This window comes from Crinia signifera, chromosome 5 (assembly GCF_055691185.1).
Source record: "Crinia signifera chromosome 5, ASM5569118v1, whole genome shotgun sequence".
Taxonomy (NCBI): domain Eukaryota; kingdom Metazoa; phylum Chordata; class Amphibia; order Anura; family Myobatrachidae; genus Crinia; species Crinia signifera.
In genome coordinates this window covers 297,986,802-298,010,377 of record NC_139221.1, presented here as the reverse complement: position 1 = coordinate 298,010,377, position 23,576 = coordinate 297,986,802, and the positions used below count along the sequence as shown (strand labels likewise).

General features: G+C 45.3%; 1 protein-coding gene across 1 annotated transcript; it reads left to right on the top strand.

Annotated features, from left to right (window-relative positions):
* Positions 1-1,417: 1,417 nt before the first annotated feature.
* On the top strand, positions 1,418-21,083 carry VIM (vimentin). The gene is made up of 9 exons (XM_083189339.1): positions 1,418-2,102; positions 3,406-3,466; positions 12,842-12,937; positions 14,339-14,500; positions 15,962-16,087; positions 17,973-18,193; positions 18,282-18,325; positions 18,686-18,765; positions 20,619-21,083. Exons 1-9 carry the CDS (start codon positions 1,543-1,545, stop codon positions 20,667-20,669), a joined length of 1,401 nt encoding a protein of 466 aa, XP_083045465.1. The 5' UTR covers positions 1,418-1,542; the 3' UTR covers positions 20,670-21,083.
* The last annotated feature ends 2,493 nt before the right edge of the window (positions 21,084-23,576 follow it).

Genomic DNA, 23,576 nt, shown 5'->3' with positions numbered 1-23,576 from the left:
GTGCTAGATAAATGAGAGCTAGGAGCTGATTGGTTGGTAAAGGCAGCTACTGAACCTACCCTACTAAGAACTGATACATCTTCCCCCGCCCTAAAGGCACATGCTTTCTCTGGGACAGTACACTGGGTGCTGCTGGACCCCATAGACCAGGGATAAGGAACCTTTGGCCCTCCAGCTGTTGCTGAACTACACATCCCAGCATGCACTGCTACAGTTTGCTATTTGGCCATGCTTAAACTGTAGCAAAACATTCTGGGATATGTAGTTCAACAACAGCTGGAGGGCCGAAGGACTGCCATGGACTTTGCAGCATGTGTTTCTATAGTATTAGTTATGCCTGTGAACAATATAAGAGCGTAACCTTGGTATCCGGCAGGACTTTTGCAGTGCATGGCTCTGTATGACATATTTGCATGTTACATGTTTCTGTTTCCTGCTGATAGTGGTTTTACTGGGAAATCTCTCCATCTGCTTCTAACTATAAAACACGAAGCATATTTTTCATTAGTAACCATGGGTTTCATCACACTGTATCTGCATTAAGCGCCCATGAAATTCTCCTGTGCAGTGGAGGATGGTATTGGTGGGGAGTGCAGCCTCACTTATGGGATGGAGCAGCTGGTTGGTCCCTGCACCTCCCCACTCCCCCCCCAGACTGAGCCAGTTTTCTGCTTGTGGGTCCTTTGTCTACAGCGTAGCTACCATGGCTGACTGATGCCTGTGTATAGCTGACTCTATCTCCCTGCAACATAAGGGATTATTAGAACACACACAGATCAGACTTCCTAATGCATATAACTCACCATAAAAGTATATTACACATAATAATGTGGGGCACAATTACTTATCTTCAAAGAAGACACTTATCTTGTCATCTGAGATCTAAGATGACAATGATTGGAGATTTAAATATAAGACTGATACCAAGTATGTCAGCATGAGTATGCCAGCTGCAGAGTCGGCATTCTGGGACTTGTAGTTACACATCAAGTTCAGACCCACAGTTTGATGGCTGCTGCCAGTGGAGCACAGTAGTGTGCAGCAGGTTTCCCCATCAGTGTTATTAAATATGATTAGAAGGATAAATGCTTCACGACTTGCACTGTGCATGGTGGGAATGATCTCTTGCATTCACTTTGCTAGGACATAGCAGCTGCTTCTTAAATGAAAAAGTTTTGTCTGGTCTGAGATTAAAAAAAAGTAAAAAAAAAAAAAAAAAAAGTAGAACTAGCAGAAACTTTAGATGCTGCCAGAGGAACTGGAGAGTTACTGAACGCTCTGCTCCAGCTAGGGGGGTGTGTGTAGCCCAGCCCCGCGCGATGCTATTGGCTGTGCGTTAGAACTGGTCCTCTGGTGGGACTGCACATTGGTCGCCGGAGCCATCGCTCAGTCCCCTGCACCGTTATCTTCTACATAAATACCACCCTTACAGCCCAGGGCTCTCTCCTGCTAAAAAGCATCGGCTGATTTGCACAGGGGTACCAGGCAGCACCATCTATTGAGATCTCAGGATTTACAAAAAACAGCAACTTTGCAACAGCCATGGCCACCACCAAGTCTTCATACAAGAGAATATTCGGGGGTAACCCCAGATCCAGCTCATCTGGAGGGCGTTTTACCACTTCCAGCAGCAACAGGTACTCCCTGGGCAGTGCCTACCGCCCAAGTGGTGGCAGCGGTGGACTCACAAGCCGGACCGTCTACACAAACTCATCTTCCCCGGCTGTCTTCAAGTCCTCTTCGGTCAGGCTGAGGAGCAGCCTCCCCCCAGCCAGGATGCAGGACAACGTGGACTTCTCCCTGGCAGATGCCATCAACCTTGAGTTTAAAGCCAACAGGACCAACGAGAAGGCTGAGATGCAGGAGCTGAATGACAGGTTTGCCAACTTCATCGATAAGGTCCGGTTCCTGGAACAGCAGAACAAGATCCTTTTGGCAGAACTGGAGTCCCTGAAGGGGAAGGGCACCTCCAGGGTGGGGGACCTCTATGAAGAAGAGATGAGGGATCTCAGGAGGCAAGTGGACATCCTGACCAATGAGAAAGCCAGGATAGAAGTTGACAGAGACAACCTCAATGATGACCTCCAAAGACTAAGAGAAAGGTAAAATGACTGTATACCCCAGTGATTTAATGCAACAGATAACTCTGTCTTGGCCATTTGTGTCTGCAGTGGGGAGGTTAATTGTGAACTTGATACAATGTATCACTTTGCAACAAAAGAAGCAGTTATCTCTCTGGAGTCTGCACATGTGATGCTGGCAGCAGTACCCCAGCGTTGTATAATTCAGGCCACATGATAACTATTTTTTTTTTTTTAATTTAATGTCAAAACAGGGGGGGGGGGGGGGGAGTTACTTGCCAAACATTTCTGGGTCGAGCTTCTGGTTCTCATTAGGGTTAATGTTTTGGCTCTGAGCACGGGGGCAGTTGATCCATCAGTGTTTAGACTGCTGGTCCAGCAGAAAAGATGAACAACTCCAGCCATGCAAGATAATAGCAGGACAGGGATCTGCAAATAGCTGGAGAGGGCAGCCAGGGGCTCTAGTTGTGCCACAGCCAAGATCTTGTCTATTAAACTGTCTGGTATCTTTCTCCACGTCTGGATGGGTGTGGCAGGTTAAACTGGGAGGATTATCTGGCCCTCAGATGCAAGTTCCTGCTGTTATGTACATTAATATTCAATATAGTCATGTAGTACAATACCATTATATAATTACTTATACTTATCATTATCTATTTTTATTATCACATTTTATTTTTATATAATAATGATTAAATTCCAGTTTATGCTGTAAATGTTAGATCTATTCTATTAAGTTCACTAAAAATGTGGTCAAGATCATTTCACAATATTAAAGGGAATGGGTACACAAGTTCCTCAAAGAAACTCTGTGGGGGGGGGGGGGGGGGGGGGGGCATCTTCCCTAAGAGATGCAGATGTTCAGGAAGGGCGGAGTCCCAAATTATGTGATATATGCTATATGTGACAGTGGTTGTTCTGCACATTTTAGGGGTTGAGTTTGCCAACAGCGTTAAAGTTATTAGTACCAATTAGTGTAATCTTTGCAGATGTGTTATAGGATGCAGATGTGTTATAGGATGCAGATGTGTTATAAGAACTAGTTTATTTTTTTCATTATTATTTTTATTATTATTATTATATGTTTTCCTGTATGCAATGCATGTACTTGCACCTTTACATAGCATTCAAATAAAACATTTTATGCTCATTTAACTAACTTTAACTAACAATGAGGTGAAGTCATCATGCACTACCAGTTTTCACCAGCGGGGGCACTTTCAGCGCTGTTTTCTTGTACACTCAGTTTTTGAACTTGTGAGCTGTTATATATTTGCACTTCTATCCTGTGTGATGCTAATCTGAGATCTCTCATTGCTTTCAGGCTGCAAGATGAAATGATTCAGAAGGAGGAGGCTGAGAACAACCTGCAGTCATTCCGACAGGTTTGTGGCTAAGGAAGTGTGACACTCAGGAAATGCTGCTCACCACCCATTCTTTCCTGTCTACACAGCAATGCCGCCTCCTTTGCAGGGCCCTCTGCTGGCCTACACAGTAGAAGGGGTTAATCATTTCTAGCTAGTTACACAGGCCACATGGATCAACATCTGGTTAAACAGACATTCTATAATTCAGTTACTTGTACAGGATATACCCAGGGAGCACAAACTATTTATCATTTCGGTTCCCAGTTGTAACTATGTGATGTCACCATGCAGCACTGTATGCGTATGCTACTGTGTTACATACAGAGCAATTACTTTGTGTTAGGCACTCCCCTATTACTGGGACACACTTTGTGGAACATACGCCAGTCTCTGGAGCATAGCTTCCCTGTATTTGCTCTTTGAACGCTCTGGAACAAGGGCCTTATTCTAGTTCACTCTTTCTGACCAAATCCTTCTTAGATGGACAAAACCATGTGCACTGCAGGGGGACAGATGTAAAATGTGCAGAGAGAATTAGATTTGGGTGAGTTATTTTGTTTCTGTGCAGGGTAAATACTGACTGCTTTATTTTTACACTGCAATATAGATCTCACTTTGAAGTAAAACCCCACCCAAATCTAATTCTCTCTACACAAGTAACATCTGCCCCACCTGCAGTGAACATGGTTTTGTCCATTTGAGAAGGAATTTGTCAGAGAGAGTGAACTAGAATAAGGCCCCAAGTGTAGGCGGTTGCATCACCATTTGCAGATGATGCAAACTGATGTTTCTGCATGATTGACAGTGCCATAGGGCTTGGTAAATAATATGGGTGCAGGATATACAGTGTGGGCCTTCTGGACAGTACATACTAGGCAGCACATGACACTAGATAAGGCCACTAGAAAGGTCAGACTGGCCCACAGGGGGTGCTGGGGAAATCTCTGGTGGGCCAGTTCCATACTCCAGGGCAGTTACCTGGTGGAGCAAGACCACTGATGAACATGGGCACTTGTTTTGCTTCTACAGGGAGTACACAAAGAATCGCCCTTCCACCAATCAAAGAGAGTGGTCATGACACACCCTGTTCCCTCCTCTTTTTGGCTGTGGCATTCACTAACCTGCAACTAATACATCCCAGTGCTACGAGATTAAATAGATAGTAATACAATGCATTAGAGTGGTATATATAGACAGGGACATCATCTTAGAGTGATCAGGCTGCAGCCTAGCGCGTCAGGTCTGGGGGTGGGTGGGGAGGGGGCTAAACACACGTGAACGCCCATACACGTGTGTTTAGCAGCATTATAAGGGGAGCTACATGTGTATTAACCTAGGGCACCTGGAACCTTTAATCAGGCCTTGTTAGTTATTATACATATGTTATTTTATACTGAATTCCCTGGTCGGTCTGTGATGTGTTCACTACAGGCCATTACTATTATCAGTCTTGGGTCATTACCATGGAAAAAGACAGTTACCAAAGTAACTAAAGGGGCGCCTGTATGAGTGGTTCCTGCCAGCAGCTGTCAAAAAAAGGGATTGTCAGTCCCTATAGAAAAATATTAAAAAGGGTGGTAGACTGCGCTTATTGATGACAGAGTGAGGTAAATTAAAAAAGTAATTTAATTGTACAATAACACACTAAAATATGCAAGTGAATCACAATATGCACAATGTAAAACAGGGGAGGGGGGGGGGGATGTGGAAAGCTGCATCCACTGAATTGTAATATCACCTTTGCAAGTCCACAGTTCAATGTGTAACCAGGAGATGGTAAGGAATGATCCTTTAGACGTGGCCAGAGCAGTGCTCGATTGAAACTTCCTCCAGTTTTAGAATGGGGGTTGCATTCCTCCCAATTGGAATCAGAAGTAGTATTGAGACGTCCGCTGGGTGACTCTGGGTGGGTATTAGATAGGCGGCTTGCCTTCAGATGATGTGTACCTCACTCCAGGTCAATGGGCCGGTAGTATTTGAAAGTCTGGATCTCCGGTCAGCTTTTTGGTAGCAGGTGGTGATAGTGGAATGGCAGCGTGATGGGTGGGCAATCAGGAGCCTGGGCCAACGCGTTTCGCCGCGATAAGCAGCTTTTTCAAGGTCATTACCATGCATGCATTATCAGTATCTATTATATATATTTTTGAAGGATCGCAGACCTTGCACTCTAATGGTTGGCAGAGCATCTGACCACACCCCCTTTGTTACCTCGCCACACCCCCTAAACATGGTCCCTTACTACTGCATACCGCAGTGGGTCCTGCCTTCTTGCCCCAGCCTGATGCTGACCACTAGACAGCGCTGCACACTGTAATGTAAGTGTTAATAGATCAGACTTACGTATTAATGACATCTTGTATTTCTGTCAGTAAGGGACTGTACACGGCCTGGCTGGGAGTAACATCCTGTGTGTATGCCAACATTATGAAATATCCATTGGTGTACAGTCTAATAGAGAGGGACGCTAATAGCCAGCCAGTTTATAACCTCTAGTCTAATGTATACTGTAGCTCTCTGCAACTCTATTGTTGTAAGTGAACATATTGTACAGGGCAACTAAACCTCCCCAAATGTTTTGTGTGCAAGACGTGGATCAAACATGAATGATTCCCTATTGGTGCAAACCTCCCACCCCCACTCTCTATAGTATGATGTCATCCATTAATCAGGTGTGCGAGAGGACAAAAGCTACAATACAAAGAGAGCATTGTCCTTTCCCAGCTACTGTGACATCACCGGTCAGGACCCTGCAGTGGAATCCACCAGTCTCGAGCACTTTAAATAACGAGATTGGCGCAAGACTTATGGAGAAACAAATATTTCAGCTTTATTTCAGTTATTATCCCAAAATTCACTTGTTTTAGATCTAAAGTGATCATACTAAACTTGGAACTAAGGCATACAGGGCACTCCCAGGCATAGAGACCTACTGTATGATAGAACTGCCCAATGCACTTTGCCAGCAGTCATAGATTATTCTGCATACGGTCATTGGGTCGAAACTGAAAGCCGTCAGGTCAACACATTAAATATGTCAACATGGCCAAGGTTGACAGGGTCGGATGGTCGACACAAGCATTAGGTCAACAACGGGGAAGATTGACAGTCAAAAGGTTGACAAGAGTTTTTCAAGTTTATTTGAGCCGACTTGTGCCGACAGTGGGAATTTCATGCCCTACCATCCACTACAGTGTGATGGGAGAATATGCCACGAGCCATGCGAGGGGACGCGGTACATTTTGATGATGTCATTGTCGACTTTGTCGACATTCGGGATAAACACATGAAAAACTCATGTCGACATTTTGACTGTCGACCTTCTCATTGTTGACCTAAAGCTTGTGTCGACCTTAGCCGTGTCGGTACTTGTGTATTTTGGCGGCGCCCATCGCATCGCATACCATTACGCATGCGATGGTATGCGATGCGACGCGATGTCGTTGGTTAGTGTACGATGGCATACAATTTTGAAATTGTATGCCATTGTACATGGCATACAATGCCATACGATGCGATGCGATTAAACATTGTATAAGCACCCTAATGGGTGCATACAATGTTAAATGCAACCCCACGCCCCCCCCCCCCCACTATAAACGTGAACCCGAAGCGTGGCGAGCGCAGCGAACCCGCGAGGGGCGGCGGTACGCGTCCTACGACCTTTTCATACCCCCACTATCCACGTCGGCGTGGAGTTGAGAATAGATTAGTGTGGCGAGCGCAGCGAGGCGAGCCCCGCGAGGGGACGCGGATACCTGTGAAGCCCGCAAAGGGACGCGTTTACCTGTGAAGGTATCCGCGTCCCCTCGCCACGCTTCGGGCTCGGTGGCTCGCTGCGCTCGCCACACTAATCTATTCTCAACTCCACGCCGACGTGGATAGTGGGGGTATGAAAAGGTCGTAGGACGCATACCGCCGCCCCACGCTTCGGGTTCACGTTTATAGTGGGGGGGTGGCGTGGGGGTGCATTTAACATTGTAAACACCCATTAGGGTGCTTATACAATTTTTCATCGTATAGGGGGTCAAAATCACGTCGCATCGCATCGCATGCCATCGGGTACATGGCATGCGATGCGATACGTTCATCGAACGATGCTGAAATCGGGCGCCGCCAAAATACACAAGTACCGCCGTGTCAACCTTAGCCCTGTCGACCTTCAGTGGTCTTCCCAATACATGACGACCTAAATTGAGTTGACCCAATGACCCATACCCAATTATTTTGCAGGCTGCAGACCAGTGGAGCAGCTTTCTGCAGAGTACACGACCCCCAACAATTCAATTTATAGTTCTGTCAGGCCGCCACACAATAGAAAGCCACTTGTGAGATTGCTAAGCAGTTTCCAGGCGCTGCCCTCTCCCCGCTTCTATTCCTTCATCCCACCACTGCCAAGCACATAACAGGGAGCTCCAGCTATAGAGTAACGATCCATCTGTTTCCTTCCCTGACACAAGTCTTGCTGGTTTCTCACGCTCTCACTGAGGAATGCAGATGCCGGAATTATACCACTAGCCGGGAATAATAGCTCTTTGTGGCCCAGTGGCATTCTATCGCTAGCAGCGTTTCATTGTGTGCTGGGTGCAAGGGGAACCCTTTCTGTTTATTCATTTCATTTAGGAACAATGAACGTTTCATTATATCCTTCTAGATATTATAGTGACAAATGTCAGGATGATTCTGTGTTTTGCAGTCTTGTATAACTCTGAATGTAGGATAACGATATTTCCGGATTTGGAGCTTATACTGGTCCTAGTAGAGAGCCGGACATATTTATTGCATAAGCTTCCTCCGGAGATCTCCAGTTTATGTGGATGAAGAAAAATATTAAGTTGTGCAATCTGAAGATAGCTGATGTGGCCGCGGTCCCACCCAAAGCAAATCCTTAACCCTTTCTGACATTGCTGCAGAGCAAATATACATGCTCGCTTAAAATCATATTAGCAATGACAGTTGTGTTACAGCTGGGCAGGGGGGAGCTATATTCAATATACATTCTTATTGTCACACATATATATATATATATATATATATATATATATATATATGTATATGTAAAGTCCAGCAAATAAACAGCTGAGCAGGGCACTTGACATTTGATGCAAATCAGGAACATTGGGGCAGATGTATTAAGCCTTAACAAGAGATAAATGCAAGGGTGATAAGGAGAGATAAACGTCCAGCCAATCAGCTCCTTACTGACTTTTTTCAAACACAGACTGTAACATGGCAGTTAGGATGTGATTGGCTGGACGTTTATCTCTCTTTATCATCCTTGCATTTATCTCTTGTTAAGGCTTAATACATCTGCCCCAATATATTGACAAGTGAGTAGCAACAACAGCCCAGCAAGAAGGTCTGTTTTTTCTTTGCTGGACTTTACATTTATATTTGGAAATCCCCCCGCTAATGGAGAACCCCACCTTTATATACTGCTGGATTTGAGTGCGGACCACAAATTCTCTCTCTCTCTCTCTGTGTCTATGGGCAGTATTCAATGAGAAAAGTTCTCCGTGTTTTGTGGAGAATTTGTGCTTTGTTCGCCTTGGACGGAGCATTTTGCTCTCCAAAAGCGAGCAACCCTATTCAATGTGAAATATTCTCCGTCTTTTTAAGTGATTTTCTCCGTCTCTCTTCGTGTAGCAATTCTCCATCTTTTGATGGAGAGCTGGAATGTGAACTTTTAAACGGAAAGGTTTTTTTTTTTAATTTTGGTGTCAAAAAATCAGGGTTTTTTTCCTGTGAAGGGGCATGTTATTTTTATTCATGTGCTTATAGCACATGAATATATATTTAATTTAAAAAAAAATATTTTTTTTCATTATTTTTTTTTTTTTTTTTTTTACACAGTGCAGCCAGCAGGGGGCCGGAGCGCTCGAGCCGCTCATTAGATATTCATATATTCACTGCACCCGATAGTTAATATGCACGTTCGGATGCAGTGAATACTGGGTCCCCCGCTGGCTATAGGGGGGGGCAGCCTGTGCTGCCTGGGTCCAGGGGAGCCCACCACCCCTATACATTCCTCTGGAGCAGCCAGGGAGACTTTAATCTCTCTCTGGCTGCTTCCGTGCTTCCGTCCCCCGGCTCCCTGAAAGCTCCCTGCTGCGGACGCTCGTCCGCTGCAGGGGTTAAGACTCGCCGCGAGTGGCGGCGAGTCTTAAATACATTGAATAGTGGGAGCAGGAGGCTCCGGAACGCGGAGAATCTCCGCAAAAACAGGGAGAGTGCATGGAGAGCGAAATAAAACGCTCTCCATGCACGGAGAACTTTAACATTGAATACTGCCCATATGTCTCTCTCTCTCTGTCTCTCTCTGTCTCTCTCTCTCTCTCTCCCAGCCATCGATAGTGTCAAACTATTTGATGGATAACCATCGATAGTTTTAGCTATCTATGGTCAGCCATTATATGTGACTGAATGGCCCTTGGGCCAATCAGTACTCGTGGGCGGGACTTCCGGGTGTCGGAGGGCGGAGCCATGCTCCGTGATCCAGGCACCTTGAGAGAAAAAAAAAAAGGAAACGTTGTTTCTCCTTTGCCATCAATGTAGGGAAACTATCTGGTACTCCCACATCGATGGCAAAAGTATTTGACATTAACCACATACCATCGATGATTTTAAATCATCGATGGTCCATGGCCATCCCTACTACCATGTGTACACTAGGGTTTAAGGATCCTATTAAACCTAACAGTTTTTTAGGCAAATAACTTGTTGGGACCTCTACCAACAAAACTAACAATATGATATGCTTGTAACATTTTTAAAAAGTATAATGTGTACAAACTCCCAGCACCACAAATGTGTAAGGAGAATATTGTAGTACCCCTAGTTCACATTACGTCACACAGAAACCCCAATTCACATTGTGGCACAGCGCTTGGACTTCTGAGTAACCGCTCCAGCCTCCCCCCAGTTGTTAAACCAGCAATGAATCCAAGACCACAGCGTTGTGGTCTAGTAATGCTAACCATTACACCAATCATGCTGCCCATAATATAATTATATGATATACATACTACGCATATGCTTTGTGGGAAAATAAACCTTTCACAGACACAAGTTATTATCTTTTCACATTGCAGATACTAATATACTGGCCGTTTTAAAATAGAAACTCCTCATTGTCAATGTTACTGATAATGTGCCAGGGACAGAGGCGCAGGAGTACTTATCCTTGGATGAAGATATAGTACCAGCCAACCAGCTCCTGACTTTTTTCAAACATAGCCTGTGACATGGCAGCTAGGAGTTGATTGGCTGGTACTTTATCTCTGTCCAATGCTTAGAACATTTTCCCCAGAGTTCCATTATATCAGAGGCAGCCAGTGAGACAATGGGCTGCCACATGTTGTACTCTGTTCACATTGGGTGCTTGGAGCAATGCTTATGTATATGTAAATAGTCATGCAGTGAAGACACACAGTCTTTGAAATGTTTAATCCTAAAAAGCGCAAAAAAACACAACATTTGTGCAATGCACGTACAGTGGCCCTTATAGGTGGGGTAGATGTTACTTGTGCAGAGAGAGTTAGATTTGGGTGGGCTTTTCCTTCAAAGTGAGATCTATATTGCACTGTAAAAATAAAGCAGTCAGTATTTTCCCTGCACAGAAACAAAATAACTCACCCAAACCTAAATCCCTCTGCACATGTTACATCTGCCCCACCTGCAGTGCACATGGGTTTTGTCCATTTAGAATGACTTTGACTTTGCGAGCGAACCAGAATAAGGGCCAGTATGTAGGGCGTTTTAAGGACTTCTTTTGTTTAATAAGAATCTTAATGACTCATGAGGACTAAATGCTTGCCGTGCCATTCTCCCCCAGCCTACGCCTCCTAAGAAGATACATTTGGAGTGGCAGACTCGATAACATGTTCCTAAGTAAAATTATTTAGAAAATATATATATTTTTGTGCCATATTGAAAGTTAGTCTACATTTTCCTAGTAATTTATTGGTCTGTACCTATGACTAAATACTGTACATTGCTGTCTTCCTGGCTTCCTTCCTTCCTGTGTTAGAAATAATATTAGTTACTATTGCATAGTGAATGTCACCTTGTCATGCACTATGCATCATGCACAATGCACAGAGCTGACGTTTGTTGCATCCCAGAGCAAAGTAATATAATCATGGCTGAAAAGCACAGAAGAGGGCTAGAGAATATAGTATAAAGTAATGACTGAAAAGCACAAAAGTTGTCTAAAATGAATATATATTCACAAATGAATGGCTGAAAAACACAGGAGAAGGCTAAAAAAAAGTACCATGTACAGTAATGACTGAAAAGCACAGAATCCTAAAAATGAATACAGTATAAAGTTAAGGTTTAAAAGCACAGAAGAATATATACAAAAGTATAAAAGAAAAGGACTAAAAGAAATTCAGTATAGATAAGTACATTTTTTGTATATAAAAGTAACATTCATTAATTAATTGTGGTGCAAGTTTTGATTATGTTACTTTACATAAATGTATGGGGCGAGATGTATCAAGCTTCAAAAAGTGATAAAATTAAGAGTTTTTATTTAAATAATTATAAAAAATATAAAAAAAAAAAATAATAATAATATATAAAAAGAAGAAGAAAACAGCCAGCCAATCAGCTCCTAACTTCTATGTTACAGGCTGGGTTTGAAAAATGACAGATAGGAGTTGATTGGCTGGTTGCTTATCACTCTCCACGTTATCCGTTTTTGAAGCTTGATACATCTGGCCCAATATGAGTAATCATGTCATTGAAGCCTTGTTTGTCTAATTATAAGCAGAAAAATCTGACTTTTACTAATAGGAATCCAGGTGCAGAACATGTTCTGTTTGGTACAGGATGTGACATTAAAGTATTATCTTAGTGTATTTGCTGCCAACTACTGTATCTAACCAGGCAAGCAGTCACACAAGCAACATTGACCTTGAACAATTCAAGGTCAATGAATACCATCCCTGATTTCATTGGGCAATTACTAGTCCACTAAAGATTAGTAGATCATTTTGGGACCCCTAAAATATATTCTGGGACCCCAGTTAAGGTTCTGACCTGCAGGCTATGCGCTTGCTTTATATAATGGTGTACAGTACACATTGCCTTGAGGTAAAGGAGCCCAATCTTAGGATTCTTAGCAGAGTCAGGCCAGAAAGTAACATTGCCAGTTATGTATGTAATGTGTACATGTCATTTGCATACGGATGAGGCAGCCATTGTGAGAGCTTAACAATATTCACCTCTGTTCCCTGTGAATTGATAGGCCACCTCTGTAACTTTTGGCCCAGCCTACAAAATTGCATCATGAGCAGCCATTGATCACGCTATAAACCACATGGTTGCATGTTTACGTGATATCGCAGGTTAATAAATAAAAATAATTTCTTTCATTTCCTTTGCACTCAGGATGTGGACAACGCCTCCTTGGCACGCATTGACCTGGAACGTAAACTGGAATCCCTGCAAGAAGAGATTATTTTCTTGAAGAAGTTACATGATGAAGTAAGTCCACAGCTCCTTGCAGCCATGTTGTTTGTCACTAGGCCCATGCCTGCTGTAGGCAGATGTTATTGAGCAAGTAAGACTGATATCTTGACAAATGCACAGGGATAACTAAGAATTAGTACACTTCTAACAAGAAGACAAAGGCTATCAATTTGCTTTATCACTTTCATACTTCAGACCTCCTAATCTATAACAGATATATCCCGAGCAGTGCCCTCCTTTCTACTATCCAGCCTACCTTATTATTAACAGACTCTCCTTGACTCTACCCTCGCCCAGCTGCCCGTTCTCTCAAAGGGTGGGATGTACTAAAGGTGAAGTGCAGTAAAAACCCAGTTTGTAGGGTTTTTATTGCATTTCTGAATGTACCAAAACCCTTCCGCCATGGCTCCGTTGCAGAGGATATGCCAGCGAGGAGTCTGATTGGCTATGCAGAGGGACTCCTGTATCACAGACCCAGAAGTCCAGGGACTGCCCTTTGCGTTATTAATTGCATATATTAGTAATATATGATTGGCATAGTCGTGATCCTCAGCTCCTGTGCTGGCAGCCTCCAGGCACGCTCCGGGATCGAGCAGCCTTATTCTCCCAAGCAACACAGCTCACTGTCTGGCTTCACCTTCCGGGTGCAGGGAGGAGGAGGATTAGCCTGGGACCTGCTGCAGACATCACCATCAGGAGGCTCCCGGGGCTAGGAGGTGAAGGAGACCCGCGGACACCCTCTCATTTGGCAGTGGCAGCTTCACAAAGAGCAGTACTTTTAGGAAGAGCTGTCCTTTGCTATACTAAACATAAATGTTAGCACATATGGGATCAGCTTCATTGTGATATTTCCTGCATTATACGCAACCTTTGTTCATCCAGACCTAAGTCCTGTTTTCTCAACCCCAGATGGTGCACAGGTGCAGTCATTACTAACGGCCACATTTCCCAGACTCCCTAGCTGGTGCACAGGTGCAGTCATTACTAACGGTCACATTTCCCAGACTCCCTAGCTGGTGCACAGGTGCAGTCATTACTAACGGTCACATTTCCCAGACTCCCTAGCTGGTGCACAGGTGCAGTCATTACTTACTGTCACATTTCCCAGACTCCCTAGCTGGTGCACAGGTGCAGTCATTACTAACTGTCACATTTCCCAGACTCCCTAGCTGGTGCACAGGTGCAGTCATTACTAACTGTCACATTTTCAAACCTGCTGCATTCATTCCTACTATAGACCCACAGGTTGCCTGAGACACATGAACTGGTGGTAGATCTTGAGGACAGGTTTGGCCACCCCTGGGTCACATCATGTTAGTGCATTGCATTTATAATGCTGTGTGAGTTTTGGCTAGACCTAAATTTGCAAGGAAAATGTATGTTGATGGCTTCTTTTCTTTCTTTTTTATTGTAAAGGAAATCCGTGAGCTCCAAGCGCAGCTCCAGGAGCAACATGTGCAGATCGATATGGAAGTCGCCAAACCGGACCTGACCGCAGCCCTGCGTGATGTCCGCCAGCAATATGAGAATGTGGCTGCTAAGAATCTGCACGAAGCAGAGGAATGGTACAAGTCTAAGGTATGGAAATATGCAGCACTACTGTCCTGAGGGCAAGTGGATCACCATGGGCCAGATGTATCAAGCTTCAAACAGTCAGGGCTATTTTGGGGGCGGAATGCCCCAGAACGCCATTCCTGCAGCTCTTTTCCTTAATGATGACATCAGGAACGGCGTTCTTGGACCTCCACCGCCCCCACTGCTTCTCTTCGGATGGGAGAAGAGCGCATTGCACGTCTTTCACTCCCCGTCACTGTGGGCCTTATTCTAGTTCACTCCTGACAAATTCCTTCTTAGATGGACAAAACCATGTGCACTGCAGGTGGGGCAGATGTTACTTGTGCAGAGAGAATTACATTTGGGTGGGGTTTTTCTTCAAAGTGAGATCTATATTGCAGTGTAAAAATAAAGCAGTCAGTATTTTCCCTGCACAGAAACAAAATAACTCACCAAATCTAATTCTATCTGCACCTGTTACATCTACCCCCCTGCAGTGCACATGGTTTTGTCCAACTAAGAAGGAATTTGCATCTAAGAGTGATCTAGGATAAGGACCTGTGTCCCTGCGACTCCAGCGGCCATTTAAAATGTGGCTAAATTGTCTGCCAATCAGAGCTCGTGGGCCAGCTCCTGATTGGCTGCTGGCCCATGAGCGCTGATTTTCTAGCAGACCGTCTGCCGCAGGAGGACACGGGACTGGGGTGAGGGCAGGCAGCGGCACTCCCGGTTTGCCAGACTGGGCACTGGCGCATAGCCCGGAAAATTCTCTGGAGTACCAGTGAAGGGGTTAAAAAATTAAAAGCGGTGATGTTGCCCATAACAACGAATCTGATTCTGTCTATCGTTTACTAGAATGCATGGTTTCCTATATGTTTTTATGGATTACAGCTCGTGTTGTACAGTGGCATAACTATAACAACAGCACCCCCTGCCATCAATTTCATCCACCCCCCTGGTAAAATTAAGCCCCCCCAACCCTGCCTTACCCTGCTGGTGCTGCTTGTTGTTGCCGCCACCGCTTGATCTGTGGCCGGGTGGCCGGGACCCGTAGATCTACTAGTCTGCGGTCCAGGCTCTTCTCCCAGCTGGCTCCTGCAGTGCTAATGAAAAACAATAACTCTCGCAAAATGTCTGCCCCAAGTGTCTGCTGTTAAGGGGCAGACATTTTGTGTGAGTTATTTTTTTTCATTAGCACTGCAGGAGCCAGCTGGGAGAAGAGCCAGGACCGCAGACTAGTAGATCTGCGGATCCTGGCCACCCCCGGCGCCCACACCTACTCAGCGCCTCCCCGGGTCTGCGGGGCAATTTTTACGCCACTTGTGTTGTATATACTTGTTCTGCATTCACGCAGCGCTTGCAGGGACATGCTGGAAAAGTAAAATAAGGCAAATCCTGGCCTTCTGAATGAGATTCACGCTATTGTAATCAATGATCTATATGAAGCATACGGCCGATGGTAACTATATTATGCTCTGTCTGCAGTTCGCTGACCTGTCTGAGGCTGCTAATCGCAACAATGACGCCTTGCGCCAAGCCAAGCAGGAGACCAGTGAATACCGCCGGCAGATCCAGGCTCTTACCTGTGAAGTCGACGCAATGAAAGGATCTGTAAGTACAAATACAAATTATAATTGGGGTTTCTCCTGTATTCTGGTTGTATATTGTTTTTTTTGTTTTTTTTTTATATGTAATTAGAACCGCAAGAATTCCCTGCATATTTGTGTAAGTAACTATATATGTGGGGAATCTTTATTGCAGCAGTCAGTTAGTATTGCTTGCCATACATTATACCTTAGGGTCTGATTCATGCCTGAGTAAAATATAGCTGTGCAATGAATTCCTGTCCCCTCCTTCTTTGTGTATGGTGTATTTATAGCTGTTCCCATGTGAGCAAAGTCATTTTACACCGACAAACGGGTACGTGTAATTATGCGCATCAGCGATCAGGTTTGAATTACTCCCTTAGATACTGTGGGGGAAATTTACTAAGCAAAACATGCCTAATATAGGCGTATTAGTATAAGCTAAATACCTATAAGCTAAATACGCCTATTCCTATTCGTATTCATGGCACATTCGTATTCGTATTTACGAATATGAATGTATACATCATCAGAAGAAAACAACGAGGAATCACCATTTATTCGAATGGTGATTCCTAATTTACTAATCAATTTACCTGCAATTAGCGGCCGTATCATGCTTATTAGCAGCCGTATATTACATACGGTCGCTAATTGCCGGTAAAATACACTTCATTTTCCAGCTGTATTTTGCTTTAGCCGGCACGGATCAGTCAGATCCGTGCAGGCTTCAGTGTAATTAAAAAAAAAAAAAAAAAATTTGGGCCCCACCCCCACGGACATAACCAGCATCAGGCTCAAAGAGCCGGTCCTGGTTTTAAAAATTCAGGGAACAAACAAAATAGGGGTCCCCTTGATTTTTTTAAATCAGCATCAGGCTCAAGGGCCAGTCCTCGTTCCCAAAATACGGGGGACAAAACTAGTAAGAGTCCCCCGTATTTTAAGAACCAGCATCAGGCCCAGCCAGCAGGGTAATGCCACAGCCGGGGGGGGGGGGAGACTTTTTATACAAGTCTCCCTGGCCAAAGCATTTACTACCTGACTGGTCAGCCTGGGCAGGGATTCTGAGGAAGTGGGGGACCCCCCCAATGAAGCCCCCCCCCCTTCCAAAATGTACCTGCCCAGGCTGAAGCCTTTGGATGTCCCCGGTGGCCCTGGGCGGTGGGCAACAGGCTGATGGTGTTGTAAAAAAGTCCCAGCATGCGGGGCATTAAAGGGCCCGCTGGAACTTGTAGTTCCACAACAGTACAAATAGTGAAATAAACACACACTGACACAATGAAAGTAAAACTTTATTACATCCACAGCCCATACATACAGATACTTACCTACCTTGACACTAAGGGCAGTATCCGTCCATCCACTGGTCCTGTAGAACTCCATATGGGGGACCTGTGGAAGGAAACCATACTCACAAGGATCCTTCGGCGTAGATCACGTCCTCTTCGTTTCATGTAGGCATCCCAGGGAATTGGCAAAATATAAAACCCACTGCGCATGTGCAGATGCAGGGTGCGTGCACCCACGGCGAGCATTCTGCTCACCAGGTGTACGCACCCTACACAGCAGACGGGGGGCGGAGAAGGACCGGGGGGCACCAGCCAGCGCCATTAGCATATGGAACGCCCAGAGTTTCATAGGCATTCCCATGAGAATGCTGGGCGTTCTCATGGCAATGAGGCCGTGACACAGGTGCGGGGGGGCGGGCACAGGGTCCTCGCACAGGGCACCCGCAGTTTAGAGACACCATATAGGTGTCTCTGAACTGCTAGCACTAGAGAAAATTTGCAGACTTGCGAGTCAATCAGAATAAGGTCCTAAGGCTGAGGTTTCCTGGGGTGCCCCCACTACAATGTATAGCCGTCCCGGTCACTGTCTATAACAAAGCAAACCATGATTATTTCTTTCAGAACGAGTCCTACGAACGCCAGATGCGTGAGATGGAAGAGAACTTCGCCATTGAAGCTGCTAATTATCAGGACACTAATAACCGTCTGCAGGATGAGGTCCAGAACATGAAGGAGGAAATGGCTCGCCACCTCCGCGAGTACCAGGACCTGCTGAATGTGAAGATGGCCCTTGATATTGAGATTGCTACTTACAGGAAGCTGCTGGAAGGAGAAGAGAGCAGGTAACAGCAGGAGCTGTATGGCTGCAATGCCGCTGGCTACAAATGGCCTGGTTATCTCACCTAATTCCTGTTCTCCCTTTCCTTGCAGAATTTCCATCCCAATTCAGTCCTTTTCTAGCATGAGCATGAGAGGTAAATACTAAATAGAACTTTGATTATCATGGAAGTTGTTTTTGCCACAGGGGAAACTCAATCTCCCGCCACCATTCTCGAGCATTGAACAGGGATCTCGGCAGAACATGTCCGAGTTCACAAGCAGTTGAGCACGTTCTGCCGAGAACGGCTGGGAATTGATGACCTCCTGGGCCGCAGCTCGCCAATTTCCGAACGATTCTCGTGTCCACTTCCCCTTCCCGCCGACGGGCGGCACTGACCTGTTCTGTAGGCTACATGTAGACCTAGCAGACGGGTCTGGTCAGGCCCATTATTTTTTATTTAACTCTGTCCTGTTTCCTTACCTATGTGTATAACCAAATGTTTTATTTTTTTCAGAATCTAATCTTGACTCCCTGTCAGTGCCCAGCTCTAAGAGAACCGTTCTTATTAAGACTGTGGAGACCAGAGATGGCCAGGTAGGTTTTACTGTCTTAGTGCCAACCACTGTACTAACAGGGGCAACAGTCACATGGAGGCAAGCCCGAAGAGGCCTTATGAATATTCTGCACTTGCTCATATTGTTCATCTATTTTAAATGGAATAAAGTATTCCTATATTCTGTATTTAGTGGAAGCAGCCATTGCTTTTGCTAAACAGACAAGAATGTTTCTTGGTCATTAATGATGAACCATTTATTCAATTACCCCACTGGTCCCTAGGTCATTGCTTATATAGCCATATATATTGGTTACATTTACAAGATGGCTGCATCTTGGAGATGGTTGCACTGTAAGATTTCCTAATTCAGTGTGGTATAACCATCTCTCATTTTCTTACAATGCACCTTTTCCTTAAGGCTCCCAACACCGACTTGTCCTAAGGACCCGATTTCCCTTGAACTCCCCCGGCAGCTCCCCAGGTGGGCTCACGTAAGATGTGGCACTTGATGTGCCATTTTTACATGGGATAAATTGCATGTGATTAATTGCATGTAAGGACTCCCGGGGAGCTGCCAGAGACAGGCTGCAGGAGCGATGGGTGGATGAGAATTAAGAATCCATTCAAATTAATCAGCGGCCACCCATTCATTTGTAAGTGAGTGAGTTTTCAAAACTCCTCCCCAGCCCCCCGCCACAGCAGGAAATGCAGAGTGGGGAGAGGGCCTCTCCTGCCTGGCGCTTCCCTGTTCTACAGATAGGCACACACCTTTGGACCATGGGCTGGATGCTTTAAAACAGAAATGCGCCAAACCCCCGGTTATCAGGGTTTTTTCCGCATTTCCATATGCTCTAATGCCCCTCCGCCTGGTCAGGAGGAAATCACAGGCTTTTGCTGTTGATTCCCAATAGAAGCCTATGGGCTTCTTACCACAGCACTGTGTGAGGGATCTGTCACGGATCCCTCCCAGCATGCCCCGCGGCCAATAGCTGTCCTTTGCATTACTAATCGCATATGCTAGTGCCTATGCGATGTGCGGCGAATACAGGCAGCGGATGTTAGAGCATCCCGCCCCGTATCAGATGCAAAAAAGCACCGGCGATGTGCCGCTGACAGCACATGCAATTAATGTTATGTGAAGCTCGTCCTACCCCCAACTTCAGTCTGATGCGCATGAGAACGTGCATTGGATAGGATGTTATATACATAGGATTTGGGACAATTTCACCCGATGTATCGGCCGGATCCACTGGAATCGGGTGAAATCGGGCCCAAATTGCATAGTGTATGAGGGCCTAAAGAAAGTTGAGACCATTTGCATAAAGCCAAACTTTTGTTTTTGTAAGTACACTAATTATAGGTTCCAGAGTTGACCTTCCTAATGTGAGATGTATCACCAGTCCTCTGACGGATACATTATAAATTTTTAAACGTGTGCCACTGGAATTGTAGTATTTGAGAACTTATATGTTTGTAGACACATGCACCAATATAAGAAAATTAGGCCTCTTTTGGCATTTATATGTCCCCAATATGATTGGCTTTCCATGAATGCTGTGGTCATAAATAGATATTTTTACTCAGTATAGCCAGAGCTCTAGTTGGCCAATGACAGTGGTAGGCCCTTGTGTGGCCACATACAATGGTAGCACTAGGGTCGGCGACACCAAGTGCAGACAAAAGACTAAAAGGGGGAGTGGCTTTTGCCTAATGAGCCAAGATTATGTCATTAATGGGGGAGTGACTTTGTGGAGGAATCCCTGGATTACTTTACACTGGGGGGTGTGTGTGGGATTTCACCAGAGACTTTTCTTTAGTGACAGGAGACAGTTTCTGCAGTTTAATGCCACATCAGCACTGGTTTTACAACTTTATATTTTTTTTTCTCCAGGTTATTAATGAAAGTTCCCAGCACCATGATCATGATGACTATCAGGAGTGAAATCTGAGGTGTAGCCTGTTGGAACCAATTAGGAAACCTTGACCAGCAGCGTAATATTGTCCCTTGTGTTTAAACTTTGAAGAACATCAGCTTTCAAGTGCCTTTTGCTGTTAATCCAATAGCGGGAGATAGATCCTATAGGGCAGAGTAAGGCATCCTATGGCTCCCCAAGCACTCGTCTCTACACCCCAAATGGGGAGACATAGGTCGCCTGATCCTGCTGCAGAGGGTAATTAGCCATTGGGGTTTTGGAGAGTGAAGTCCTGTTTGGACGACAGTGGTTTTACTTCAGTCTAGTTTACAAACACTATTATAGCAATATCTTGTGCCGCAATACTGTTTTTAAAGTTTCAAATAAAAGCTTTTTACTTCCCGGCAACCTGTCAGAGCTTCAATAAATCTTTAAAAAAAGAATCTGTCTTATATATATGTCTTATATATATTATATCACTGTCCTTTTATCTTATGCAATGCCTGGTTGTCATTCCTGCTTAAGGCCAGGGAGATGGGCCCTTATTCTGATCGGTGCGGCCGGATCCGAATATGCGGCCAGCACCGTGCGTCCTAAACCCCGCCTTCCATACGGATCGCCAACTCCGTCCGTACGCGGTAAGAAGTTGTCCGAACGGACCGCACGTGTATTTCTCATGAATACACCCCCTCCATCTCAGGGAACCTCCCCCATCATTCGATGGTCGCAGAACATCGAATGCAGGGCCGAGTGGTCCGCCAGCTCCCGCAACCTCAGACCACACGGGCATTTCTCCGTGCAAAAGCAGGGATCTGGGCGGGCAGCTGACATCCGGCAATGTCATATGTCCGCCCCCTACACGTGCGTCACGGCCGCATTACCATACGTACGCCCAGCGTTTTCATGGGAACGCCCATGAAACGCGGGGTGTAAACATCTGGTAATGTGCCCAAACAGCCCTTCACACCCCTCTCCACCCCCTGTTCGTAGTGTACACATTTCATGCGGAATGTTGCCGTGCGTCCGGCTCGCACATGCGCAGAGACGCCTCTGCACATGCGCAGACACAAAACATCGGCGGCACGAACGCACGCGGATATTACCGCACCAACCAGAATAAGGGCCATGGAGACAGGGGAACAGATAATGTTGTGAGGACTACCATTCACCTAACTTTAGGTGTGGCTTTCCTGCTTTATAAAATGTGCCTCTAAGCATTGTTGGGGAGATGTATGAAGCAGTGAAAAGAGTGGAGGAGTGGGCCAGTGCTGCTACGTATGTATTTTATACAATTCACTTGATTAATGTTACCTCACCGCTGGTTAGTTGTCATGGGCAACTTCCCCACTGGCCCATTTCTTTTCACTGCTTTATAGTGCTCCCGCTGTGTGCCATAGTCGCACTAGTCTAAAATAATTTCCAGAGATACCGAGCATCCCAACACATCTACCCTGATACTCTCTCAGTGGACCTAGACCAGTGTTTTTCAACCACTGTGTCATGGCACACTAGTGTGCCTTGAGCTGTTCTCAAGTGCGCCCCCAGATCTAGAGATGCCCAAACCAGTTTACAGCCACCACCAGTTCAACTGTTATTTACTGGTCTCTTCTTTTCATGTAAAGGGCCAATGTATTTTATTTTTGTTACCTGTGGGGACCAGTTTGACTTTTTTTTCATATGGGGGCCAAAGAGTTTTATTTTATTTTTTTCTGTGGGGGCCAATGTGTTTTGACCTGTGGGAATCTCAGGGTGAGAAAAGCGTTAGATAACTGCGTCTGAGAAGATGAATGAATCAATCTCTATGTAGATTTTTACAATAAATCAATTAGAAGAGTTGGAATAGATCCGTAATGGTTTCTATTCAAATAATATTCTAGCAGGATTCAAATATCTAATAGTACAATGGAATAATATTACAGTACAATAGTATTAATAGTACAATGCCGAATAATACATAAAACATTCAATTTAATTCGTGATAGTTGTCCAAAAAAGGGAAATCATCATATATAGCAGGGGTGTCAAATTCAAATTCATCGGGGGCCGCATCAGCAGTTTGGTCACCCTCAAAGGGCCGGTTGTATCTGTAGGTCCCCCTGTATAATTATAATGCCATGACACCACAGGCTGCTCCCCCTGTATAATAATAATGCCATGACACCACAGACTGCTCCCCCTGTATAATATAATAAAAGTAATGCCATGACACATAAATGATTATACAGGAGGAGCAGTCTGTGGTGTCATGGCATTATTATTATTATACACGGGGACACCTCAGGAAACAGCAGATATATATATATTTTTATTGTGAGTGTGATCCTCATCCTCACTTACTGTTTCTCCGTCTGTCCTGCAGCTGCTGCGGCTTCCAGCTTTTCTTCACTGCTTGCTGCGGCCACACTGTCCCCGACTCCCGGTCCAGCTTCCCTGCCTGCTCCTACTTCTCTACAGACGCATGGGCGGGCGGCGTCATCGTCATGACATCCCCACCCAGTGTCTGTCACTACCGGGCATCAGAGGGAACAGGCGGCCGGGCCCTCCTCCACGTAGCCGTGGAGGCCGGCGGCCATGTTTCTGTAGCCGCATACATATGTGCCTACAGGAACATGGCCGCCGACAGTGGAGGAACAGGTAAGGTGGCCGCGGTGGGGTGGGTGAGAGGAGGTGGCCTAGGCAGGAGCTGGGACACACTGCCCTGCGTGCTATCTCCTCGCGCGGGCCACATGACGAGGTCTGGAGGGCCAGATTTGGCCCGCGGGCCTTGTGTTTGACACCCGTGATATAGTATGCAGCATATAAGTCTTTTTTTTAAATTAGGACTGGGTTCTCCGTTAAATTTGTGCTGGTTCCAGTCTCCTGTTTAGAATAAAGTTCGGGCCTGCTGGCTGGCCAAGGAGGATGTGCCTGTATTTGGATAAATAGCAAACAATGGG